General features: G+C 41.2%; 1 protein-coding gene across 10 annotated transcripts in view; it reads right to left on the reverse strand.

Moving 5' to 3' along the window:
• ATG5 (autophagy related 5) overlaps positions 1–26,188 on the reverse strand; it is a 137,488-nt gene that overhangs the window by 100,456 nt on the left and 10,844 nt on the right. For all 10 annotated transcript variants that reach the window (XM_030556034.1, XM_030556033.1, XM_030556025.1 and 7 more), the window contains exon 4: positions 15,860–15,938. In XM_030556034.1, the coding sequence (XP_030411894.1) occupies positions 15,860–15,938 (79 nt within the window). The remainder of the gene's footprint in view (positions 1–15,859; positions 15,939–26,188) is intronic.

The following is a 26,188-nucleotide window of genomic DNA, read 5'->3' on the forward strand; positions in this document are numbered from 1 at the left end:
ATCAATGGCTCCATGTCTAGTTGGCAGCCGGTATCAAGCGGAGTGCCCCAAGGGTCGGTTCTGGGACCAGTTTGGTTCAATATCTTCATTAATGATCTGATGGATGGCATGGACTGCACCCTCAGCAAATTTGCAGATGACACTAAACTGGGAGGAGTGGTAGATACGCTGAAGGGTAGGGATAGGATACAGAGGGACCTAGACAAATTAGATGATTGGGCCAAAAGAAATCGGATGAGGTTCAACAAGGACAAATACAGAGTCCTGCACTTAGGACAGAAGAATCCCATGCACTGCTACAGATTAGGGGCCAAATGATTAGGCAGCAGTTCTGCAGAAAAGGTCCTACGGGTTACAGTGGATGAGAAGCTGGATATGAGTTGACAGTGTGCCCTTATTGCCAAGAAGGCTAACGGCATTTTGGGTTATATAAGTAGGGGCACTGCCAGCAGATTGAGGGACGTGATCATTCCCCTCTATTCAACATTGGTGAGGCCTCATATGGAGTACTGTGTCCAGTTTTGGGCCTCACACTACAAGAAGGATGTGGAAAAATTGGAAAGACTCCAGCAGAGGGCAACAAAAATGATTAGGGGGCTGGACCACATGACTTATGAGAAGAGGCTGAGGGAACTGGGATTGTTTAGTCTGCAGAAGAGAAGAATGAGATGGGATTTGATAGCTGCTTTCAACTACCTAAAAGGGGGTTTCAAAGAGGATAGATCTAGACTGTTCTCAGTGGTACCGGATGACAGAACAAGGAGTAACGGTCTCAAGTTGCAGTGGGGGAGGTTTAGGTTGGATATTAGGAAAAACTTTTCCACTAGAAAGGTGGTGAAGCACTGGAATGGGTTACGTGGGGATGTGGTGGAATCTCCTCCCTTAGAGGCTTTAAGGTCAGGCTTGACAAAGCCCTGGCTGGGATGATTTAGTTGGGGATTGGTCCTGCTCTGAGCAGGTGATTGGACTAGATAACCTCCTGAGGTCCCTTCCAACCCTGATATTCTAGGATTCTATGATTTTTGGAAAAAAGGGCCAAACTCTCAAAGGGGAGGTCCTGGATTGTTTGTTGGATCTCATGGGGCAGACCAGAGACCTGCAACCAGCAACTCCTTCTCATTGCAACCCCTGTGGCCACTGTACAGGAGGATGCATCTGTGGCATCTAATACTGCCTGTAGGGACACTCCACAGATCAGTTTTCCCTCCTCCACTAATGCTGAGAACTCCGTGTGAGAGTCCTGTAGCAGCAGCTCCGCAAACTTGGCCATCGCAGCGCAGGTGTTGCGTGCGTATCTGCTCACAATGGCCTGTTGATTCGAAATGTGGAGATGTAGTCCCCCAATGGAATAGATCTTCCTGCAAAAAAAGGCCTCGTTTTTTGGCATCCCTATTTTTAGGGGAGGGGCCCTGGTAGCCCTGGTGCTCTCGCTGATTGGCTCCATCAGCCACCGGGTAGTCAGGGGGTGGGTGGGTGGGTGTATAAATGTTCACATCCCTTAGAAGGGACAAAATACCGCCTCTCATTCCTCTTGGCCATAGGGGTCAGAGATACAGAGGTCTGCCATAAGGTTTTCGTCGTCTCTGCAATCGTCTTTATTAAGGGTAAGGCGATACGAGAGGGTCCAGAAGGTGCAAGGACATTGACAACTGGGTCGGATTCCTCCACCATCTACTCCACCTGTATGCCCAGGTTCTGGGCAACACAATGTAAGAGTTGTTGGAGGACCCGGTTATCCTCCAGAGCTGGGGCCGTTGATGTCCCTGCCACAGCTTCATCGGGAGAGGAGAAGGAGGAGGGGCCTGGCAGTGGGCCTTGCTCACTCCCTTCAGCACCCTGTGGGTCTTGCGGCATGCGGTACTGCTGAGCCCCCAGGTCCAAAGTGCGGAAACAGCGGTGCTGAGGCAGGTGATGCCGAAGTTTTTTATTCCAGTGGTGCTGATATTGTCAATGACGTTGGCACCAAGGATGCAGCTATCAGTGGTGCTGTTGTGGGGGGTGGGGGGAGGTGGGTGCTGGAGTTGCAGGAGACAACAGCGGTGTCAGCAGTGCCGCTGCTGGCAGTGCCTGTAGAGGGACAAAGGATGCTGAGGACACTGATGCAGACCTGGACCTTGAGCCTTGTATCTGTCCCTGGCTCTGGTGATACACCCAGGCTGTCCAAAAGGGCCATTGGGTCGAGGGTTGCCACTACGGAGGCCACGGTGCCAGATAGGGCTAATGGTCATGGCAGGATCTGAACCTCCTGGAGTTATTGGACCAATAGGATTCCGCCTGTGACTCCGAGGTCTCTGAGTAGGACGACCACAGAGGAGCGGTACTCTGCGCTGCCGGAGAGCAGTGCCGAGAGGTCGGGGACTGGTGCACTCCTCTGCATGGGTGGCTGTGCCGGAGAGAGGTGCACTGGAGATGGGGATCGGTGTGCCATCATCGCTGGTTTGCTGCTTTACTGGAACTGGGACCGTGCAGTCACCAGTGACTTGTCTCTCCTCTGCGGGGAGGACGGCGCTGTGAAGCGAATGAGGTCCTTGGCTGCCTCAAATGCCTCCAGTGTCAAGGGGAGCTGGAGGTGATCACCGTGGCAATTCTGGGACCATTGAGGGTTCGGACTCAACTGTATCCCAGACAGGGCAGGAGTCAACAATATCCTGGAAGGCAGGAGAGTAGAGGTGGTCTGGCTTGAAATGTGTTTCTATGCCACAAGTCCCTTGGTCTTTGGAGGGAGAGAGCAACCCCTATCTGGCCTTTTCTTCTTCTGTGGCACCAGGGACTGAGAACGGTGCAGGACAGAAGAAGGTTGCTTATGGATGGAGCTGTGGTGGTGCCAGGGGTCCTTTCTCAGCACCGGCTTGTGCACCATCAGTGCCAGAGCACTGCAGACCAACGAGCAAGTGCTCGGTGTGGGTTCTGCCAATCCCAGGTCAGATTGCGGTTGGAGTGCCACTTCCATTAGCAGTGCAAAATCCCTTGCAGACCCTGCACTTGTCCTTCTGGTGGCTCTCCCCAAAACACTGTACTTAGGAAGAGTGCGGGTCACTCTTCGGCATAAACTTGCCACAGTCCTCGCAGAGTTGGAACCCTGGGGAGTGGGGCATATCTCAGAAGCGGGGAAAACATTGTGGGGGGGAGAACCCCCAAGAAATCCTAAAAACTATAACCACTAACTACAACTAATAAACTAATGATTTTAAACTATGACAACTGAAGTGGACTCTGCCGAAAGCACTTGCAATGCAAGAGTGACAGTTGTTCCAGCTAGCCGTCACAGGCAGTAAGAAGGAACTAAGGGGGTGCCACAAAGGTGCAACTATAGGGGTTGCCCATGCCGACCCTACAGATGCAGCTAAGGGAAAAAAATCTTCCAGCTGGTGTGCACATCTCTGATTGGAATGGACACGAACAAGCACTCTAAGAAGAACAAAATTTTCTTTTTGGAAACCTACGCCAGAGCAGAGTCTAGAATACTGTATCTGCAAAGCTTATGGAGCGCTATAAGCCTGGAATTGAGAAAAAATCCTCCTGAATGCCTCTCCTCTCCCTCCTCCCCAAAAACATATCTAAACTCTAGTCTACATTTAAAATTTAGATTGACCTAGCTATGTCACTCCGGGGGGTGAAACATTCACACTCCTGAGCACTATAGTTAAACTGATCCAAATGACGGTACAGACACAGCTAGGTCAACAGAAGAATTCTGTCCTGGAAAAGAGGACAGAGGCATTACGGGAGACATATACATCTCCAGCATCTTAACAAAATGTTGCACTGCCGTTGTCTTTTTTGGATTTACCTACCTTCACAAAATACAGGAATCACAAACTTGGCCCACACCCAGTAAGATTTAAGGGTCTGAACAAGATGGGACAAGTAATTTCACTCTTTGGGGATACCCATTTAGACATTCTATAGACATGTGGAAGGAAAGACAGAGTTACATTTTATGCCAGAGTCCAGTTTACCCTGAATTTCATCTGGGAGGAAGTTTAAGAGGACAAAATCACATTTGACTGTCAGTCTCGCAAAAGGTCCCAGGAGACTACCAAAGAGGGTAAGAAGCCTTGTAGTGCTCAGGGCACAACTTTTGTAGGTAACTTCCTAGGAGTGAATCTATAAGAACTCCTGGGAAAGAAGAAGAAGAAGGAAGATGCCTAAACCCTGTTAAATCAGGAAATGGTCCCTGTCTTCAAGGTTTTTCCTGCAGCTAGAAAAAGAGGCCTTGGGGACAGAACAATCTGTGTAGATAACTACCTCAATCTCCCCCTCTGCCCACAGCATGGCTGGCAGAGGTGCACAGCAGGTACATCGGTCCTGCAACAGAGGACTGGAAAGCATTCCCACATTCTAGAAACGTCCTCTACTTTCTTCTTTAGAGGAAGAGGAGGAGAAGAGAGGGTAGTTGGATGATTCTCAGTTAACTGGCTCATCCACAGAGCATCCTGAGCATAGGCTGGAAATTAGAAATAAAAATGGTAAAAAACAAAAAAAAGACTGTAAAAATAATGGTGCCTTTGATAAAGATGTTTACAGCTTCTGCAAGAGGCAGTGGAGACTGGTCATACCTCAGGAAAAGGCACTATCCCCCAAACTCTAGTCTCAATGTCATTTGGCATCACCTGCTCAAATGACATTGAGGAACACCATATGCTAGGGTCCACACAGGTGAAAATCATGTCTCAGAAAAACATTTTTTTTAAAATATTTTGCATGTCTTCACTGTCCTGGCTATTCAGGATGTATTTAGATTTGTTTTTAATCATTGTTAAGAACATTTTGTAAGTAAGTTATGTTTTTTGCATTTGTTTTTATAAAAATAACTGGAGCAACTGTAACCAAATTATCAGTCAGTCTCTGATGATACAATTCTGAAAGCTGCTGGAGCAGTAATAGTTCCAAGAAACATTTTATTTCAGAATGCAATTCTGTTTAGTTGTTTGGGTTCTCTTGGCATTCAGCATCTTTACTATAACAGACATCACCAAGTTTTATTTACACCAATGGAATTACCATATATATACCATATATAATTTACAATACTTAGCCAAAAAACAGTACTGCGTCTTCCTTACAACCAGCAACACTGAGTTACTATTTCTATGAAGTCGTTCCAGAAACATATCCGCTAACAAGTTTCACCCAGTCTGGTTTCATACTCTGTTCCACCTAAATATATCTGTCAATTCTATTTTACATAACACCTGTTAACATGTGAACAGTCCCCCACAGAGACTGAAAAATTATTTACTGCAAAAATCACACTGATAACATGGTCTAAGGACAAAAAAAAAGAAACCCAGTTCATCCACTAAGTCATCCATAACACAACTAGAGTGAAATGAATAACAGACTGCAAGACCATTCCCCATAAAATTATTGCTTCTGCGAAATTTTATTGAACCCATATTTCTAATACATACAATCTTTAAACTTGCCAATGAAGCTAAAGATTTAGTAGAGTTCTCTCAAGATAATACAATCCACATATACACACACACACACCTCTCTTTATAGGAAGCTGTTTTACTCTACTGTTTCAATTACAGCCTAGGGCTGTTGAGGGAGTCAACAAGCATGTGGACAAGGGTGATCCAGTGGATATAGTGTACTTAGATTTTCAGAAAGCCTTTGACAAGGTCCCTCACCAAAGGTTCTTAACCAAAGTAAGCTGTCATGGGATAAGAGGGAAGGTCCTCTTATGGATCAGTACCTGATTAAAAGATAGGAAATGAAGGATAAGAATAAATGGTCAGTTTTCAGAATGAAGAGAGGTAAATAGTGGTGTCCCCCAGGGGTATGTACTGGGACCAGTACGGTTCAATGTATTCTTAAATAATCTGGAAAAAGGGATAACCAGTGAGGTGGCAAAATTTGCAGATGACAAAACTATTCAAGATAGGTCAAGTCCAAAGCAGACTGTGAAGAGTTACAAAGGGATCTCACAAAACTGGGTGAATGGGCAACAAAATGGCAGATGAAATTCAGTGTTGATAAATGCAAAGTAATGCACATTGGAAAACATAATCTCAACTGTACATATAAAATGATGGGGTCTAAATTAACCTTTACCACTCAAGAAAGAAATCTTGGAGTAATAGTGGATCAGTAACTCCTCACTTAATGTCGTCCCAGTTAACATTGTGATGTTGCTGATCAGTTAGAGAATATGCTCATTTAAAGTTGTGCAATGCTCCCTTACAACGTTGTTTGGCAGCTGCCTGCTTTTTTCACTGCTTGCAGAAAGAACAGCCTGTTGGAGCTAGCTGGTGGGGGCTTGGAATCTCGGTGAACTGGCAGCCTCCCTATCAACTCCCCTAAGTTCCCTGTGTGGCAGCCGCCCAGCAGGCTATCAATTGCTGGGCAGTTCAGCTGTCCCTTCCCCCATTGTCGTGTGCTGCTCTTGCCCTCTGCCTTGGAGCTGCTCCCAGGAGTCTCCTGCTTGCTGTGCAGAGGGGGGAGAAAGAAGGGTGCTAATGTTAGGGTGCCCCCCTCCCTCTGTACCCCAACTCCACAGAGCAGGGGACACACACAACAAGGCTCAGAATGAAGGGAGTTTGCTGGCAGCAGCTGCTGTCTCAACTTGCTGATTTACTTAAAAAGGCAGTATACTTAGAGTGGTGGCAGCAGACAAAGGGGCAATGCGAGTGTCTCACACTCACGCAGTGTCTCTCTCTCTCTCACACACACACGATGTGTGTCTCTGTCTCTTTCTGCCATGCTGTGTTTCCTCTATCCATTTGTGCTAACTTGTAGAGTGTGAGGCTATATTAACAATGTGTTAACCCTTGAGGGCTTAGCCTAGTGCAAGTTCATCATTTAGCAGTAAGGCATTCCCTGGCAAATATCCCTCCCTCTTCCACCCTGAGGCCACCACCTCAACCAAACTTCACAATCATCATTGCTGTGTATAGCATTAAATTGTTTAAAACTTATACTGTGTAGATAGATAGAAAGAGAGATTTTTGTCTGGTGAAAACTATTTTCCTGGAACCTAATTCCCTCCCCCAGCTTTACATTGATTTTTATGGGGAAACTGGATTCACTTAACATTGTTTTACTTAAAGTAGCATTTTTCAGGAACATAACTACAATGTTAAGCAAGGAGTTACTGTAGTTCTCTGAAAACATCCACACAATGTGCAGTGGCAGTCAAAAAAGCTAATATAATGTTGGGAATTATCAGGAAAGGGATAGATAATGAGACAGAAAATATAATATCACCTCTATATAAATCTATGTACTCCCACATCTTGAATACTGCATGCAGGTCTCGTCACCCCATCTCAAAAAAATATATATTGGAATTGGAAAAGGTACAGCAAAGGGCAACAAAAATTATTAGGAGAATGGAACAGCTTTCGTATGAGTAGAGATTAGTAGGACTGTTACTTTTCATCTTAGAAAAGTGACAATTAATGGGGGATATGATAAAGGTCTATAAAATCATGACTGGTGTGGAGAAAGTAAATAAGGAAGTGTTATTTACTCTCAAAACACAAGAACTAGGAGGTCACCAGATGAAATTAATAGGCAGCAGATTTAAAACAAACAAAAGGAAGTATTTCTTCAAACAACGCACAGTCAACCTGTGGAACTCTTTGCTTGAGGATGTTGTGAAGTCCAAGACTATAACAGGGTTCAAAAAAGAACTAGATAAGTTAATGGAAGATAGGTTCATCAATGGCTATTACCCAGGAAGGGCAGGGACAGTGTCCCTTGCCTCTGTTTGCCAGAAGCTGGGAATGGGCGGCACAGGATGGATTACTCGATGATTTCCTGTTCTGTTCATTCCCTCTGAAGCTGCTCACATTGGCCACTGTCAGAAGACTGGATACTAGACTAGATGGACCACTGGTCTAACTCAGTATGGCTATTCTTATGTAGGGCTTTGATACTGCAAACATTTAAGCATATGCTTTAAACATGTACATAATTGTTTGAAGATACAGGGCCTAGGTATGAAATTTGCATTTACACAAAAAAGAAGCTTTTGAGTATGAGCCCCTTGAAGCACAGTGTTTTGAGATCTGCATAGACAGTAATGATTATACATAGTATTAAAACTGTTCTACCTCTCAAATTAAGTAACTGACCATTATGTGTATTCATTTAAACGCATATTAGTAACTGATCAAAATTACTTCCTTTCATTTACCTTCTAAGACCCAAGTTCAGGGTTCTGCACTTTCCCTGCAACAGCAGAAGAAAACGTGGAGAGCAAATCTGAATTCCTATCTTGGAAAGTGAAGGAGAACTGCAGTTAAAGTTGCAGCTAAATATATTTATACTTTCTAAAAACAAACAAACAAACAAACAAACCTTAATGCTGTAACAAAGCTTTGCACTCCCGCAGCACCTTCCAAAGATCTCAATTTTTTTTTCAGGTAATGCACATAGTCCTCAGTAAGGAATGTCGTTTTCGTTACATTTGAAAAGTGCATGTTTTAAACAAACATTTAAAATAAGGTATGCTCCCTACGTAGGAAGTTATTTTTCCATCCTGCATAAATAAGTGCATATTTTCTAGACAAATGTACATGGTGAGCAAAGTAATCAGTTGATCAAAACCCAAAATAGAATCATAGAAATGTAGGGCTGGAAGAGATTTCAAGAGGTCATCAAGTCCAGCCCCTGAGCTGATGCAGGACCAACTGAATCTAAACCATCCCAATGCGTGTTTGTCCAACCTGTTCTTAAAAAACCTCCCATGATGAGAGATTCCAAAACCACGCTTGGAAGCCAATTTCAGGGCTTAACTATCCTTACAGTTAGAAAGCTTTTCCTAATATTTAATCAAGATCCCCCTTGTTGCAGAATAAGCCCATTACTTCTTGTCCTACCTGCAATGGACATGGAGAACAATTGATTACCCTTCTCCTTATAACAGCTCTTAACACATCTACAGACTTCTCAGATCCTCACTTGGTCTTCTTTTCTCAAGACTAAACATGCCCTTTTTTTAAACCTTTCTACACATGACAGGTTTTCTAAGGCTTTTATCATTTTTATTGCTCATCTCTGGACTCTCCAGTTTGTCTGCTCTTTCCTAAAATATGTGTCCAGAATTAGACATAATGCTACTCCAGCTGAGGCCCCGCCAATGCTGAGTAGAGCGGAACAACTACCTCTTATGTCTTACATATGACACTTCTGTTAATATACCCCAAAATGCTCTTAGCCTTTTTTGCAACTTCAACACATTATTGGCTCATATTCAATTTGTGAGCTACTATAACCCTCCGACCCTTTTCAGCAGTAATCCTACCTGGCTAACTATTTCCATTTTGTAGTTGTGCATTTGATTTTTTTCTTCCTAAGTCTTGTACTTTGTATTTGTCTTCAATGAATGCCATCTTGTTGATTTCAGGCCAATTCTCCAAGGTTATCTGAATTCTAATCCTGTTCTCCAGAGTACTTGAAATCTCTCCCAGCTCCATGTCATCCACATACCCTCCACTCCATTATCTGAGTCATTAATGAAAATATCGATTAGTACCAGACCCAGGAATAACCCTAACTGAACCCCACTAGACATGCCCTCCCAGTCAGACAGTGAACCACTGATAATTACTCTGAGCACAGTCTTTCAACTATTTGTGAATCTACCTTATAGTAATTTCCTTAGTTTGAATATGGGTCAGTGACAAAAGCCTTACTAAAAATCAAGCTATATCATGTCTAGTTTCCCCCACTAGGTGAGTAGCCCTGCCAAAGGAGGAAATTAGGTTGGTTTGTTCTTGATAAATTCATATTGGCTACACCCTACAACTCCATTACCCTCTAGGTGGTCACAAAATGTCCATTCAATAATTTCTTCCAGTATCTTTCTAGGTATTAAAATTAGGCTGAAGGATCTATAATTCTTTGGCTCCCCTTTTTAAAGGCAAGAACTATGTTTTCCCTTTTCCAGTTCTCGGGACCTCACCCATCCTCCATGATTTCTCAAAGCTAACTGCTAACAATTCCAAGATTGTTCAGCTAATTCCTTGAGTACTGTAGGATGAATTTCATCAGGCCTTACCAACATGAATATATGTAACTTATCTGAATATTCTTTAACCCGTTCTTTCCCTATTGGGGCTTGCATTCCCTCCTCCTTATTATACTAATTGTGTTGACTATCTGGTCACCATTAAGCTTTTTAGTGAAGAGTGAAGCAAAACAGGCATTATACACCTTAGTCTCAAGCAATTAGCTCTTGTTCCTCACTAAATGAGGACTTAAGCTTTCCTTCATCTTTCTCTTTCATCTAATGTATTTATAGAAACTCTTACCGGCTTTTATGCCTTTGCTAGGTGTAAATAATTTTGTGTGTTAGTCTTTCTGCTTTTGTCCCTAGATGCTTGTGCTATTCTTTCATAGTCCTTAGCAATTCATCCACATAACCATTATTTGTAGGATTCCTTTTTGATTTTTTGGTCACTAAAAAGTTCCTAATGGAGCCATATTGACCTCTTACGATTATTTCTAAGTTTCCTTTGCACAGGAATAGTTTACAGTTGTGTTTTTAATATAGTCTCCTTGAGAAACTGTCAGCTCTTCTAAACTCCTGTATCACTTTAGATTTTCTTCTCATGGGACCTTACCTACCAGTTCTCTGACTTGGTTAGTCTGCTTTTTTGAGGTCCATTGTCCTTATTTTGCTGCTCTCACTCCCTCCTTTCTCAGAAATCATAAAATCTATCATTTCATGATCACTTTCACCTTCAAATTTGTAACCTATTTTTCCCTGTTGGTCAGAATCAAATCTAAAATGGTCATCCATCTGGTTACTTCGGCACTTTCAGAAACAAGAAGTTGTCACCAATACATTTTAAGAACTTATTGGAAATGCTGTATTTTGCCACATTACTTTTCCAACAGATGTCTGTGTAGTTAAAGCCCCCCATTTCTATCTGGCCTTATGTTTTGGATAATTCTGTTCTTTCTTCTAGAAATGCCTAATCCACCTCCTCTTCCTTATTTGGTGGTCTATAGTAGACCCTTACCATGATGTCGCCCTGATTTTTTTTTTTCTTTTTATCTTTACCCAGAGACTTTCAGCTAGTCTGCCTCTCATCTCCTTCTGGACCTCAGAATGAATGTATACATTCTTCTTGATGTATAATGCAACATTTCCTCCCATTTTCCCATCCCAACTGTCTTTCCTGAACAAGCTACACCCCTCTCTACCAGTATTCCAGTCATGAGACTTATCCCGCCAAGTCTTTGTGATGACAATTAAGTCATAATTTATTTTATATACTAATAATTCCAGTTCATTCTCCATACTCCCTGCATTTGTGCACAGACATCTAAGATGTTGAGCAGATTCCACCATTGATTTCCCTTTTGTTGTTCCTATGACCCTCCCCCTCAACCTTCCCTTTCACCTACATTATCCCTCCAAATCATGTTATCTGTTATCCCACTCTCTCAGTGAAGCATTATTTAAATAACACATTCAAATCAAATTATGTAGGTTCCAAGGCTGCATGCCCCATAGTGTACTGCATGTGTAAGAGCTCACAAAACTGGTAGCCGATTGCTTGTGTTAGGCATGAATGAAAACAGCAAAAGCTGGCAAGTCCCTCTCTCTTATTCTATCTGTGATAGCGGGTTATGATGTCAAGAGGCCAAAAATGTACCTGAAGACACCATTTAAATTCTTAGAATGTTTGTACTCATAATGTGGTTAATACAGGAAATGGGCCAGTAAAAGCTACTTTTCTTAGAATGTGCAATGATTACATCGCACAATCTAAGAAATTGAACAGGGTCTACTGTATCATTTGGACATTTTCAAGAAGGCTTTGTCAATGCCACTATCTTTCAGGTATTTCCAAAAGGAGCTCAAGAGTTCTGGTGTCTTTTCTGCAACATGCCTATCCTCAAAAACTCGTTTTAAAAATGTTGATGCTTACAGGTGCACACTGTAAGGAACTCAATTAGAGGGCACACTTCCTAAAAGAATCAGAATAGGCATTCCTGGACACTTCCATATTTTTTTAAAAGGAAATTTCTGTAGAAAGAAGTGCATAGCATGAATCTCATTTTATCTTATTCAAATATCTGATTGTCTTGTTTCCTTACCTATTCCTCTAGGAATCATAACCCATATTGCCTCAACTCGTCTACATTCTTTTATCTTGTATAACTGACACCTTTTCTTAAATATTTGTATTTTCAATTATTATTTTCCAAAAAGTTATGTTTAGTTTATAACTAAAAGGAAATATAATCTGAAACAACTGTTAGTGTAACCTTAATGTAGAGGATTCTACCTTAGTAAAAATCATAAATGAATCAAACTGTACCATAGAATCTCTATGGATAGAAAGGAGGAGTGCAGAGATAAAGTTTCTTGACACCTTAAATGACTGCTTCTTGGAGCAGCTGGTCCTGGAACCCACAAGAGAAGAGGTAATTCTTGATTTAGTTCTAAGTGGAGCACAGGATCTGGTCCAAGAGGTGAATATAACTGGACACCATAATAGAGAGTCAACTTAAATGTATATCCCAAATTAAAAAACATAGTAAGAGAACCCAAAAAGAGCCACTGTGCTAAACAACAAAGTAAAAGAATCAGTGAGAGGCAAAAAGGTATCTTTTTAAAAGTGAAAGTTAAATCCTAGTGAGGAAAATAGAAAGGAGCATAAACACTGGCAAATGAAATGTAAATATACAATTAGGAAGGCCAAAGAATTTGAGGAACAGTTAGCCAGGACTCGAAAAGTAATAGCAAATTTTATTTATTTATTATTTTAAAAGTACATCAGAAGCACGAAGTCTGTGAAACAACCAATGGGGCCACTGGACAATGGAAATGCTAAAGGTAGGGTAACCAGATGTCCCATTTTTAAAGGCACAGTTCCATTTGTTGGGACTTTTTCTTATATAAGCGCCTATTACCTCTGGTCCCTTTTTTTCACAATTGCTATCTGGCCATCCCACTAAAGGAGCACTCAAGGATGAATGGCCATTGCGGAGAAACTAAATTAATTCTTTGCATTGGTCTTCACGGCTGAGAATGTGAGGGAGATTCCCAAACCTGAGCCATTCTTTTTAGGTGACAGATCTGAGGAATTGTCCCAGATTGAGGTATCATTAGAGGTGGTTTTGGAACAAACTGATAAATTAAACAGTATAAGTCACCAGGACCACATGGCATTCACCCAAGAGTTCTGAAGGAACTCATATGTGAAATTGCAGAACTACTAACTGTTATCTGTAACCTATCATTTAAAACAGCTTCTCTACCAGATAGCTAACGTGGCGCCAATTTTTAAAAAGGGCTCTGGAGGTGATCCTGGCAATTACAGGCCTGTACGCCTGACTTCAGTACCAGACAAACTGTTGAAACTATAATAAAGAACAATATTGTCAGACATATAAATTAACATAATTTGTTGAGGAATAGTAAACATGGTTTTAGTAAGGGGAAATCATGTCTCACCAATCTACTAGAATTTTTTTGAGGGTCGACAAGCATGTGTACTAAGGGGATCCAGTCGATATAGTGTACTTAGATTTTCAGAAAGCCTTTGACAAGGCACCTCACCAAAGGCTCTTATGTAAAGTAAGCTGCCATGGGATAAGAGGGAAGGTGCTCTCATGGATTGATAACTAGTTAAATGGTAGGAAAAAAAGGATAGGTATAAATGGCCAGTTTTCAGAATGGAGAGAGGTAAATAGTGGTGTCCCCCAAAGGTCTGTTCTGGGACCAGTCCTATTCAACACATTCATAAATTATCTGGAAAAAGGGGTAAACAGTGAGGTGGCAATATTTGCAGATGATACAAAACTACTCAGGGTTGTTAAGACCCAGGCAGACTGTGAAGAGCTACAAAAGAATCTCTCAAAACTAGCTGACTGGCCAACAAAATGGCAGATGAAATTTAATGTTGATAAATGCAAAATAACGCACATTGGAAAACATAATCCCAACTATATACATAAAATGATGGGGTCTAAATTAGCTGTTATCATTCAAGAAAGATCTTGGAGTCATTGTGGATAGTTCTCTGAAAACATCCACTCAATGTGCAACAGCAGTCAAAAAAGTGAACAGAATGCTTGGAATAATTAAGAAAGGGATAGATAATAGGACAGAAAATATGTTGCCGCTATATAAATCTGTGATTTGCCTTGAATATTGTGTGCAGATGTGATCACCCCATCTCAAAAAAGATATACTGGAATTGTAAAAGGTTCAGAAAAGGGCAACAAAAATGATTAGGGGTATGGAACGGCTTCCATACGAGGAGAGATTAATAAGACTTTTTGGCTAAGGGGAGATATGATTGAGGTCTATAAAAGCATGACTGGTGTAGAGAAAGTAAATAATGAAGTGTTGTTTACTGCTTCTCATAACATAAGAACTAGGGGTCACCATATGAAAACAACAGGCAGCAGGTTTAAAAGAAATAAAAGGAAGTATTTTTTCAAACAACGCACAGTCAATCTGTGGAACTCCTTGCCAGAGGATGTTGTAAAGGCCAAGACCATAACAGGGTTTAAAAAAGGACTAGATAAATTCATAGAGGATAGGGCCATCAATGACTAATAGCCAGGATGGGCAGGAATAGTGTTCCTAGCCTCTGTTTGCCAGAAGCTGGGAATGAGCAACAGGCGATGGATCACTTGATGACGACCTGTTCTGTTCATTCCCTCTGGGGCACCTGGCACTGGCCACTGTCGGAAGACAGGATACTAGGCTAGATGAACCTTTGGTTTGACCCAGTAGGGCCATTCTTATGTTCCTATTATTCTGACAAAATAGGTGCACACAATTCCAGAAGTGATGATATTTAAAATCTTCCCAGCAGACTTACACACAGCTACAGTTCTCCAAAATGTATGTCACAGCTACCAATGATTCATCTGGAGTGTTCCTGTTAGCAAGACTTCCTAAACTTTTTAAAAACTATGTTGTTCAAATGTCTCTCAGCTCAATTAGTGAGGGCATTCAGAACAACCTAAGTAAATACTACTTAATTTTGCTTTCCATTTCACAAACACAAAACACATAAAATCAGTCAACAAGCCAGTTTTTCCTAGCAACAAAATATTTTGTTCACCATGTTAACTCTCTTCCATCTCTACAATAGAAAAAAAATAGTTTTGTTTTTATTTTAAAATTATGAAAATTGCTAATATGGCATGGAAGATTCTTTTGTGATTTTGACTTCAATTCATATTTTAAAGTACTGTGTGTAACATAATTCAGGTTCAATGCTAATTCAGTGCAACTGCTCTCCTGAGCAAAGATCAGTAGCACTATTAAATTATATTTGACAGTTTTATGATGTGTAATCAGTGCACTGTTTTGCCCCAGTGACTAAACTGTTGCAAGGCTACCAAACTCATTTCACTTAGTCCTTGAAGCGGACCCAGACCGAGTGTGCTTTCAATATACCAAACAGTAATCTGATTTCTCAAAGATTTGTACAAGTCTATGCCCCTCCAAATATTTCCCAAGGAACAAACACTCTAACTCTGACTTTCCTTCTCAGGTTACAGTGAATCAAAAGAAAATTGTAGAGTTCTTGCCTTCTCCTCTACACAACTGCACCAGCATTCATTTGAACCATTTATTCTGAAGAAAACAGTTCATTTTTTAGATTAAAACAAAGATTCATTTTCCATGACAGGTCATTTAAACACATATGCATACTTCTTGGACAGAAAAAGGCAGCTCTGGATTTCCAGAAAGTTCTGAAAAGTTGTACTGGAGCACAAACTTTCCCCTTCAAAAAAAAAAAAGATACACTTGACAAATAGGTGTAAGTATAATTATGAAACCTTCTTCTGGTTTCAAAGTTTCATGCAGTTCTTACCAAGCTGATTTATTTTTAATCAGAGAAAGAATGTATTTGGATTGTACCTTGAAATGTACTGTGATGTTCCAAGGAAGGGCTGTATTTGATGCATGAAGGTCAAATAGCAATCCAATCGGAAAATGCCTAAAAAAGAATAATAAAAAAATAGTATATTAAATGCACACGAGTTTTACATTTAGCATTACATACAACAGTAAACATACTTCCAGTTCCCAACTTCAAAAATTGCCAGTTATTCCCCTACCTTTTTAGTCAGTGTTAAGCACACTCAAAGCCCTGTACAAGGAGAGATGACTGACTTGGTTTAGCCACTGGCAGGGTCAGGACTAGAACTCAACAGTTTCTAACTCCAAGTTTTATACTCAATCTTACAGAATATCATTAACTCTGGACATTACTCCCTACCCCACCTTTTGGCTTACAGTCTAAGGGAATGGTTGTAAACAGGCAACAGAACTAAAGGCATGTTGACAATGAGTTGAGTGAGGCAAGGGCAGGTAGGATTTGTTCATTTTTTAACCTCATTACTATAAAACTAGTCAGAATAAAATAGAAGGAAAAAGTACAGGGAAACTGGGATTTAAGGTTTACTAGCAATATCATTAAAACTAATAAGTTACAAGAACACAGACTGCACCCTTTAAGTGTTCGCGTTCTACCTTGAAGTAAAAAATGTAGATAAAATTTACTATCATAAAAGCTGGCCTTTTTCAATAAACTTCAGGCCTGGTCAAGGAAAATATTGTATTTTAAACCTTTCCGAAATATTTATTTCATAAAACTTTTCTACAAATCTTTTTGTACAGAAATCTAAAAATGACCATCTTGTTAAATGTGTCTCTTGATGAAATATGACAAGTGCTTTAGTACTCAGTAGAGATTTCTCTTGGATTTGGCATATCATATTCAATTCTCTTATGCCTTCAAATACCTTAGAAATTAGTATTTTCGGAAACATGACAAAGTAAAACTGTTCTCTTAGGCCCTGATCCTGTAAATATTTATGCATGTGCTTAACTTCAGACACTGAGTAGTCCCTCTGAATTCAATGGGATTGTTCATAGTGCATACAGTCAAACGTGTGTTTAAGACTTTCCAGGATGCAGGCCTTAAAGAGGAAGGACTGAAGGAGAAGACAACATCATTTCTAGATATACAAGAACATTTTCATAGCAGCTGAAAATATATATAAACAGCCTAATGCTTCAGCACCATCTGCTGGCTAGTTAGCCCAAAAGCTAAGACAAGTTTAGAGATACAAGATGTGTGAGATAAGCCATTAAACACATTGAATCTATTTCCCCCATGTTAAGTATCCTCACAGCTTCAAACTGTCTTAAATGGACTATCTTGATTATCACTACAAATGTTTTTTTTCCTCCTGCTGGCAACAGTTCATCTTAATTAATTAGCCTCTTAGAGTTGGTTGGGCAACTCCCACCTTTTCATGCTCTCTGTATGTATGTATATCTCCTCACTATATGTTCCATTCTATGCGTCCAATGAAGTGGGCTGTAGACCACAAAAGCTTATGCTCAAATAAATTTGTTAGTCTCTAAGGTGCCACAAGTACTCCTATCTTTTATTGGTTCAACTTCTGTTGGCCAGAGAAACTTTTGAGCTTATGCAGAACTCTTCTTCAAGTCTGGGATCTGGGACCAACACAGCTTTAACATCACTGCATTCAAGACAAGTCTAGTAGGTTAAAAATTCAGATAGAAGTGTGGGTTTTTTTAAGTTGATATTCTTTTGAGTTTAGCTACTTAAAATTTCCTAACATTAGTGAGAAACAACATGAGAGCAGCTCCATGACTCCTTTTTGCTGGTAGAAAATGAGAACAAAGGATGGATACAGAGCAGGACTTTTAGAAAATATGGATCCATTATTAATGCACATGTTTTTTACTGCTAAGGGTTCTTAACTAGTAGAAGTTCTGTTGTGTACAGTCATGGCACATGACTCCAACAACAGAGATCTGCAAAGGCAATACATGGAAGAATACCCTGACTGGTAGGCTAAATAAAATAAATGCAGATTTCCTTTCAGAACTACACTACTACACAGTGAACATATTGCATGACACCTGGCCCTTAAAGAGGCATTTTTAATTTACTATACAAATACAGATGCCAACTAATACATAAAATAAACTTCTTGGCATACCTCTGCTACCTTTTCCCTTTGGTCTCCTTACTTCAGATAGTATGAAATAAGCTCACATGCTTAAGAGAAATAAGTGTTCTGCAACAACTGTTTCCAGCGCATGTCCTTTGCTGGATCCTTTTATGAGGAAGTATTCAAGTCACTTTGTTCCCACCACAATACTTCTGAGGCTAGTTCTGCAGACAGAAGCCCCACCAGAGAAATCACTTGCTAAACAGAAACATGAATCCCCATTAAAATTAAAATGCTATGACTAGAGTATTACAATCTTCAGAGTTACAAACAAGATTGCTTCTTCCTCTGAAATTCTGAAGAAGCACTAGTGTGCATGCACTAGCATTTAACCCCAAGCCATCACAGACTTGAAATAATGCGACAAGAATGCATTCCAGTCATTTTCAGGACTTCTAACCTGAAGTATATTTTAGGAACCAGGAACACCTATGATATTGAGCACCACCTGCATGGAGACCTTTTATAGTTCTTCCAAATAAAAGATGTTTCTAAGCCAAGGTAGACAGAGTGGGCAGGGACACACCAACAGACGGGGAGGGAGGAAAGAGGATTTGTTTGTCAGCAGAGTATGGGGACAGTCACATTCTCAATCCCATTCACACAGAACCAAACTTCTAGGGAAGTGCTGTGACACAGGAGCACTGTTCCTAAAGCATGCTACAAACAAAAAATGTTAGGGGCCTGCAAACACAGATCATTGCACCTATAGAGCTCATGGGAGAAATGAAAAAAAAAAAACAGAAATAAAAAAATTTAAAAATTTTCAAAGTAAGTAAGTACCAAAGAAATGGGCAGAAAATCAGACAACATGACTGTGCAAACTACTTAAGGGAGGTTTCCTGTTCAAAATATACAGTCTGATTGCCAGAGTCAGACTGAACTGGATTTTGAGCCCAGGGCAGACAGGTCTTGTGGGGAAAAATAAAAAAGGAAAGGAAAAAGATTCCAAGAGGCCACAGTTCTCTTCATAAGCTGAAGCAATTCTTAGTTTTGGCAACGCTTTAATCCAGGGATCGGCAACCTTTGAAATGTGGCAGCCAGCATATCCTTCCCGCAGCCCCCATTGGCCTGGAGTGGCGAACTGCGGACAATGGGAGACGCGATTGGCTAAACCTGTGGATGCAGCAGGTAAACAAACCGGCTGCATATCAAAGGTTGCTCATCCCTGCTTTAATCTATAAATGCATAGCAGTGACTTGACTTCCAGCCCTGGCCATTAGTTGTTTCTGTAGTATTTATTACAATGCAGGTGCTTGTAAGGTGTAAGTGTTCAGCTGCAGAACTCTATTTAAGTTCATTAATATTTTCAGAAAGACATAAGGCAACTACGGGAAATTAACTGCCATCAACTTTACACATTTTTTTGTGTGGAAGCCTTGAAAAAGCATTGGGGAAGATGAAATGTGTCAGCCAGAACAAGTAGGAGCACTGTTACTTTCATGCTAGAACCACCTTTCTGTGGTGTAAAATAAGACGTGTGTAGCATATAAGCAACTGTCACATCAAGGATAGAAAAGAATTCCCATGACACAGAATTTGTGGTGAAAGTGAAAGTTGAGAAAATGCAAGGTATTTGAAGTCTACTAATTGCAATACTTTCTCCTCCATCAGTAGAAGTTTCGGGTGTACCAGAAATGAAGGATCAGGTCCTACAGCATTAAAATGTAGCAAAAGAAATTAGCTGTGGCCATCAGTTTAGGACTAAGACAGATGTGGAAACAACTCAAAGTATGCAAGATGGATACAGAGATAGAGAGTAGAAAGCAGACATCTCTATTTTTGTTATATTTCCATTTCTCATTGTGTGTTAATAAAATAGAATATGAAAATCCTGATTTAATCAATAATACTTTACAGATCACCACTTTACGAGATTCTGGGGTTCACATTTATTAGCAATTTATTTACATTCCATCCAATGGGCAGAATATTGTACTAAAACCCTTGCAATGACTTTTTAAGTAGCAGTTTCACTGTAGTTTCATTTATATTTACTTTTAAGTCATCAACATGCCATTATAAAGAGACATAATCAGCTTTTTTAAAAAAAACAAACGTAAAAATTTTTAGTCAATTAACAGTTAAGATTTCTGTAAATGCCCCCGCCCTCAGTTTGTTTTCTTTTCACTTCAATATGCCAGATTTCAGGTAAACTGTGAACATTTAATTAAAATATATCTTTTCTGAGGACTTTTAACACTGCTTGGTCAGTGAACTAGTGTATTAAGTCCTCTCAAGGCAAGGGAGGAGAAAAAATAAATTTAAAAACAATTACCAAACGTACACAACCTCTCCTAGTGATTTTAATTGATACCCATTCTATTTGCATAATGTCCTAATGTTGCCAGACTATATCAACCTGCATTTGTTAAACACTGTTTAGCATTAACATTATACACTCTGATGGCAGCTCCTGATTGTGCAAAAAAGGCTTTCTATTTTTAATTTGTACAACACAACTCACAATACTTTGCACATTTGAGTTCCCTCAACTCCATTATACTGCCACTGTTCCCTTAGCCTGCCACCTTCAAAAAGCTAATGCCACTGTAAGCAGCTCCATCTCACCATTGTTTCTCCGCCATAAGGGCTTTCTCCTGCATGATAGCAGAAGAATCTATATTGATTCTTTTCTGTTCATGTCATCTATGAAGCTGTTGAAAGGGTTAATGAACAAATGTGGTCCATATACCAAAACTCAGATTTATTAACTTTTTGGGCACGCTACAAAGTCCATTTTTCACCCCCCTCAGACTTCTGAAAAGGGCAGAAGGTTAGAGGGGATTAGTTTTAGGACCAAAAGGGGCGTTTAGTGGGTTACAGATTGTTGCAATAAGCCATAAATCCAATGGCCATAGTCAGTTGATAATTTGTAGTATCTAGCAGAAAAATGAATTTAAATTTAAATGCTTATAACAATCCGTAATCCACTCATCCTTTTGTCCTATGTGTTAACAGGCCACTCTACCATGAACCATCCCTTAAAAGAGGAATCGGAAACTTCTGGCACACAGGCCGCCAGGGTAAGCACCCTAGCAGGCCAGGCCGGTTTGCTTACCTGCCGCATCCGCAGGTTCAGCCGATCGCGGCTCCCACGGGCCGCGGTTTGCCGTTCCAGGCCAATGGGGGCTGCGGGAAGTGGCGTGGGCCAAGAGATGTGCTGGCTGCCGCTTCCCGCAGCCCATATTGGCCTGGAGCGGCGAAACGCAGCCCGTGGGAGCCGCGATCGGCTGAACCTGTGGATGTGGCAGGTAAGCAAACTGGCCTGGCCCGCCAGGGTGCTTACCCTGGCAGGCCGTGTGATTAAGGTTGCTAATCCCTGCCTTAAAGTATGAGCTAACTACTTATGCTAAACAATCTGTTCCACTTTGCATTTTGCTGTGACGCTGGGAATACCTTTCCCAGATCTCTCTGTGGCTTCAAAGCTTCTCTCTATCTCACCAACAGAAGTTGGTCCAATAACTCACCCACCTCGTCTCTCTGAAAATTACCCAACATCTTAAATAATCTGGTGAGAATGCCTCATAATTTTAGGTTCCCTGGTCTTCCAGTAAGCACACCATAGGCCATTCTGTAGTACTGTTGCAAAGGAAGGCCACAAACTTCTCCATGTAATAACTCTCATGTTCGCCATTCTCTATCTCCAATGGGAAGCCAGAGTTCCATAATGTTTGGGAGCACCTCCCTATAGGTCTCCCCCCAAAAAATGGGTACAGACCCTATGCCTCTTAGATTAAACAAGAATAGAATGTGTCATTTTACATCATAAAAAAAAGTTAGTTAAATCAACTCCTTGGGGCAGGGCCTATATATTCTCTGTTCTGTACAGTACTCACCACATTGCTGGTGCTCATCAAATGTTAAAAAGGTCCCTTAGATGGCTCAACACTTTACTTACATAGGAAAGCTTGCAACAATGAAAATAAGGACCAAGTACTGCAAACACCTAGGCATATGTTTAACTTTATTACTGCGAGCAGCCCCACTAATTTCAATGGGACTACTCCTGGTAGTAAAGGTAAGCACATGCTTAAATGTTTGCAGAAACATACCATTAACAGCCTTGATCATTATTAAGCAACCCCATTTTTACTTGGCTGCTCTCTTTACCCTTCTAAGGATATTTCTCCTGAGTGCCTCGTGCTTCTTCACGAGTGCCTTGTGCTCCTAGAAATCAGTCTAATTCTAATTCAAATGTCCTTGGAGCTGTTCTCTACTCCACACCTGTCTCCGTATGTCCAAACCAAAATAAGCTCAGCTTTCGGACATCTCCACCTGGATGTCTAGCTGCCAGCTCAACCTAAACATAGCCAAAACGGAGCTCCTAAACTCCTTTTTGATAACTGTGTACAACACCACTATCCTGCCTGTCACTCAGGCCCGTAACCTGAGCACCATCTTCAACTTGGACCTTTCCGAAGGATCTCACATACAGGCTATATTTAAAAAAAAATAATAATAATAATTGGAGATATACCTATCTCCTAGAACTGGAAGGGACCTCAAAAGGTCATTGAGTCTAGCCCCCTGCCTTCACTAGCAGGACCAAGTACTGATTTTTGCCCCAGATCCCTAAGTGCCCCCCCCCCCAAGGACTGAACTCGCAACCCTGGGTTTAGCAAGCCAATGCTCAAACCACTGAGCTATCCCTCCCCCACAACTTGTAGATTCTTGCTACATAACATCTCTAAGATAATACCCTTCCTATCCAACCACACAGCTAAAACTTTCATCCAGGCTTTCATCATCTCGTGTCTTGATTACTGCTACATCCTTCTATTTGGTCTTGACAAATGCAATCTTGCCCATCTCATATCCGTTCAGAATGCTGCAACAAAGATAGTTCTCTAGCCCATCATAGACAATCTCAACCCTCACTTTGAATCCACTCACTGGCTCCCTCTTCTGTATTGCATCAAACATAAGCTGCTTATTTCCATTTTCAAGGTCCTTCACTGTGAGACCCCATTTCAACTTTTTCCTGCTAATGAGATATCGATACTCGCCTCCAATCAGCCAAAGATATTGGCCTCCACTGCCCACTTGTTAAATTTTCAAACACTTTTGTGATTTCTCCCAGACTGCCCCACGGGCTTGGGAAGAGGTCCCGGTAAATGTCCACAAAGCAACTTCATCATTCACTTTCATATCTCTCCTCAAAACTCTCCTTCGCTGTGATGCCTATAAAAACTTGACAACTGTTAGGCTACTGGTATACAGAGAACACTACCTACCATGCTAACCAATACTCTCTCTCTGTTTCCTTGTATTCCCTCCCATCAGTCTGTACCCATTGTTTCATCTTATACTTATATTGTAAAATTCTTGGGGCAGGAATCGTCTTTTTGTTATGTGTTTGTACAGTGGGGTCCTGGTACGTGATTAGGGCTCCTAGGTACTATGATGATACAAATAATAAGAAAAAAGAAGGGGATAGTCTAACAGAGGGGTATCAAAATACAAATTAGTTTTTAGTTAAAGCCATCCTTTTTTTAAACCAATAAAATATATTAAGAGTCCAGTTTCCCTTTTTCCTCCATTACAACATAATGACAGATTATAGAGGTCATAATATTTCACTTATCTATATAAGATTGTGGAGCAAGCACTACGTCTTACTATTTTATCGTGGGCTCTACAATTCAAAGTAATAATCACCATTGTTCAATTCTAAGAGAAACTTCCACTGTGTCAACTCTAGCTGGATATACAAATTTCTTGCATATACACTGAAATCTCACTATAACGTGACCTTTGGGACCCAAAAAATTACATCGCGCTAAATGCGGGGTCGCAGTATAGCGGGGTTTCAAACCAGTCAGGTTTTAAGTGGTCCCCAAAGTGGTGCATTGAGGTGCACCGCCTAGTGCCCCGGTGCCTAGTGCCCAGCAGGGGAGAGAAGCCGCAGCTCCCCGCCTGCCTGCAGGCACCGGTGCTCTCTGTCCCTCACAGGGGTGGGGCTGCGGCTTCTCTCCCGCTTCAAGAGGAGCCGCGACTCCCTGCCTGCTGGGGACAGAGAACTCCAGGGCTGAGGATGCAGGAGCTCTTTGTCCCCGGCAGGTGCAGGGCCGCGGCTTCTCTCCCACTTCAACAGGAGCCGTGGCCCCACACCTGCGGGGGACAGAGTGCACCAGCGCCCGCAGCCCCGAAGTTCTCTATCCTCGGCAGGTGCAGGGCTGCAGCATCTCTCCAACTTCAAGTGGAGCCGCGGCTCCCCGCCTGCCGAGGACAGAGAACTCCGGGGTTGCAAGCGCCGGTGCTCTCTGTCTCCCGCAGGCACGGGGACGCGGCTCCTCTTGAAGCAGGAGAGAAGCCGGGCTCCGCGCCTGCCAGGGACAGAGAGCACCAGCATCCGCAACCAGAGTTCTCTGTCCCCAGCAGGCGGGGAGCCGTGACTCCTCTTGAAGCGGGAGAGAAGCCATGGCCCCGCGCCTGCGGGGGACAGAGAACACCGGCGCCCACAGTCCCGCAATTCTCTGTCCCCAGCAGGTGCGGGGCTGCAGTTTCTCTCCCCTGCCATGGTGTTGGGGACCATTGGTACAGTGCATACCTGTATTATACTGTACCTGAAAGGGGAGCCAACCTGTGATCGTGTTATATCCGATTTCGCGCTATGGCTGGGCACGTTATGGCGGGGTTTGACTGTATTTCAGTTTCCTTCTTTTTGTATTGCTAAGAATTAGGGCCATCAAGCGATTAAAAAAAGTAACTGCAATTAATTGCGCCGTTAAACAATAATAGAATAACATTTATTTAAATATTTTTGGATGTTTTATACATTTTCAAATATATTGATTTCTACTACAACACAGAATACAAAGTGTACAGTGCTCACTTTATATTTATTTTTGATTAAAAGATTTGCACTGTAAAAAAACAAAATAGTATTTTTCAATTTACCCTAATACAAGAACTGTAGTGCAATCTCTTTGTCATGACAGTTGAATTTATAAATGTAGAATTATTTACAAAAAAATAACTGCACTCAGAACCAAAACAATGTAAAACTATAAAGCTTATAAGTCCACTCGGTCCTAACTCTTGTTCAGCCGACCACTCAGACAAACAAGTTTGTTTTCATTTGCAGGAGATAATGCTGCCCACTTCTTGTTTACAGTGTCACTTGAAAGTGAGAACAGGCATTCACATGGCACTGTTGTAGCTGGTACTGCAAGATATTTACATGCCAGATGCGCTAAAGGTTCATATGTCCCTTCATGTTTCAATCAACATTCCAGAGGACATGCATCAATGCTGATGAAGGGTTCTGCTTGGTAACGATCCAAAACAGTGTGGAACGACGCACGTTCATTTTCATCATCTGAGTCAGATTCTATCAGCAGAAGGTTGATTTTCTTTTTTGATGGTTCGGTTTCTGCATCTAAGTATTGCTTTTTTGAAACTTCTGAAATCATAATCCACACCTCGTCCCTCTCAGATTTTGGAAGGCTCTTCAGATTCTTAAATCTTGGGTCAAGTGCTGTAGCTATCTTCAGAAATCTTACACTGATATCTTCTTTGTGTTTGTCAAATCTGCTGTGAAAGTGTTCTTAAAAAGAACAACATGTAGTCCTCTGAATGGTGGCCAAAGCATGCAGGGGCTTATGCATGTTTAGCGTATCTGATACAAATACCTTGCAACACCAGCTAAAAAAGTGTCATGCAAACGCCTGTTCTCACTTTCACGTGACATTGTAAATAAGAAGCGTGCAGCATTATTTCCCCTAAATGTAAACAAACTTGTTGGTCTTAGCGATTGGCTGAATAAGAAGTAGGACTGAGTGGACTTGTAGGCTCTAAAAGTTCTACACTGTTTTGGTTTTGAGTGCAGTTATATAACAAAAAAAAAGTCACATTTGTAAATTGAACTTTCACAATAAAGAGATTGCACTACAGTACTTGTATGAGGTGAGATGAAAAATATTTTTACAGTGCAAATATTTGTAATAAAAAATAATATCAAGTGAGCACTGCACACTTTGTATTGTGTTGTAATTGAAATCAATATATATGAAAATGTAGAAAAACATCCAAAAATATTTAATACATTTCAATTGGTAGTCTATTATTTAACAGGATGATTAAAAGCAATTAATTTTTTTAATTGCAATTAATTTTTTAGTTAATCGCATGAGTTAACTGTGATTAATCGACAGCCCTACTAACAATTTCAGGCAACACCTTTCACAGGATT

The sequence above is a fragment of the Gopherus evgoodei genome, chromosome 3, assembly GCF_007399415.2.
Source record: "Gopherus evgoodei ecotype Sinaloan lineage chromosome 3, rGopEvg1_v1.p, whole genome shotgun sequence".
NCBI classification, from domain to species: Eukaryota; Metazoa; Chordata; order Testudines; family Testudinidae; genus Gopherus; species Gopherus evgoodei.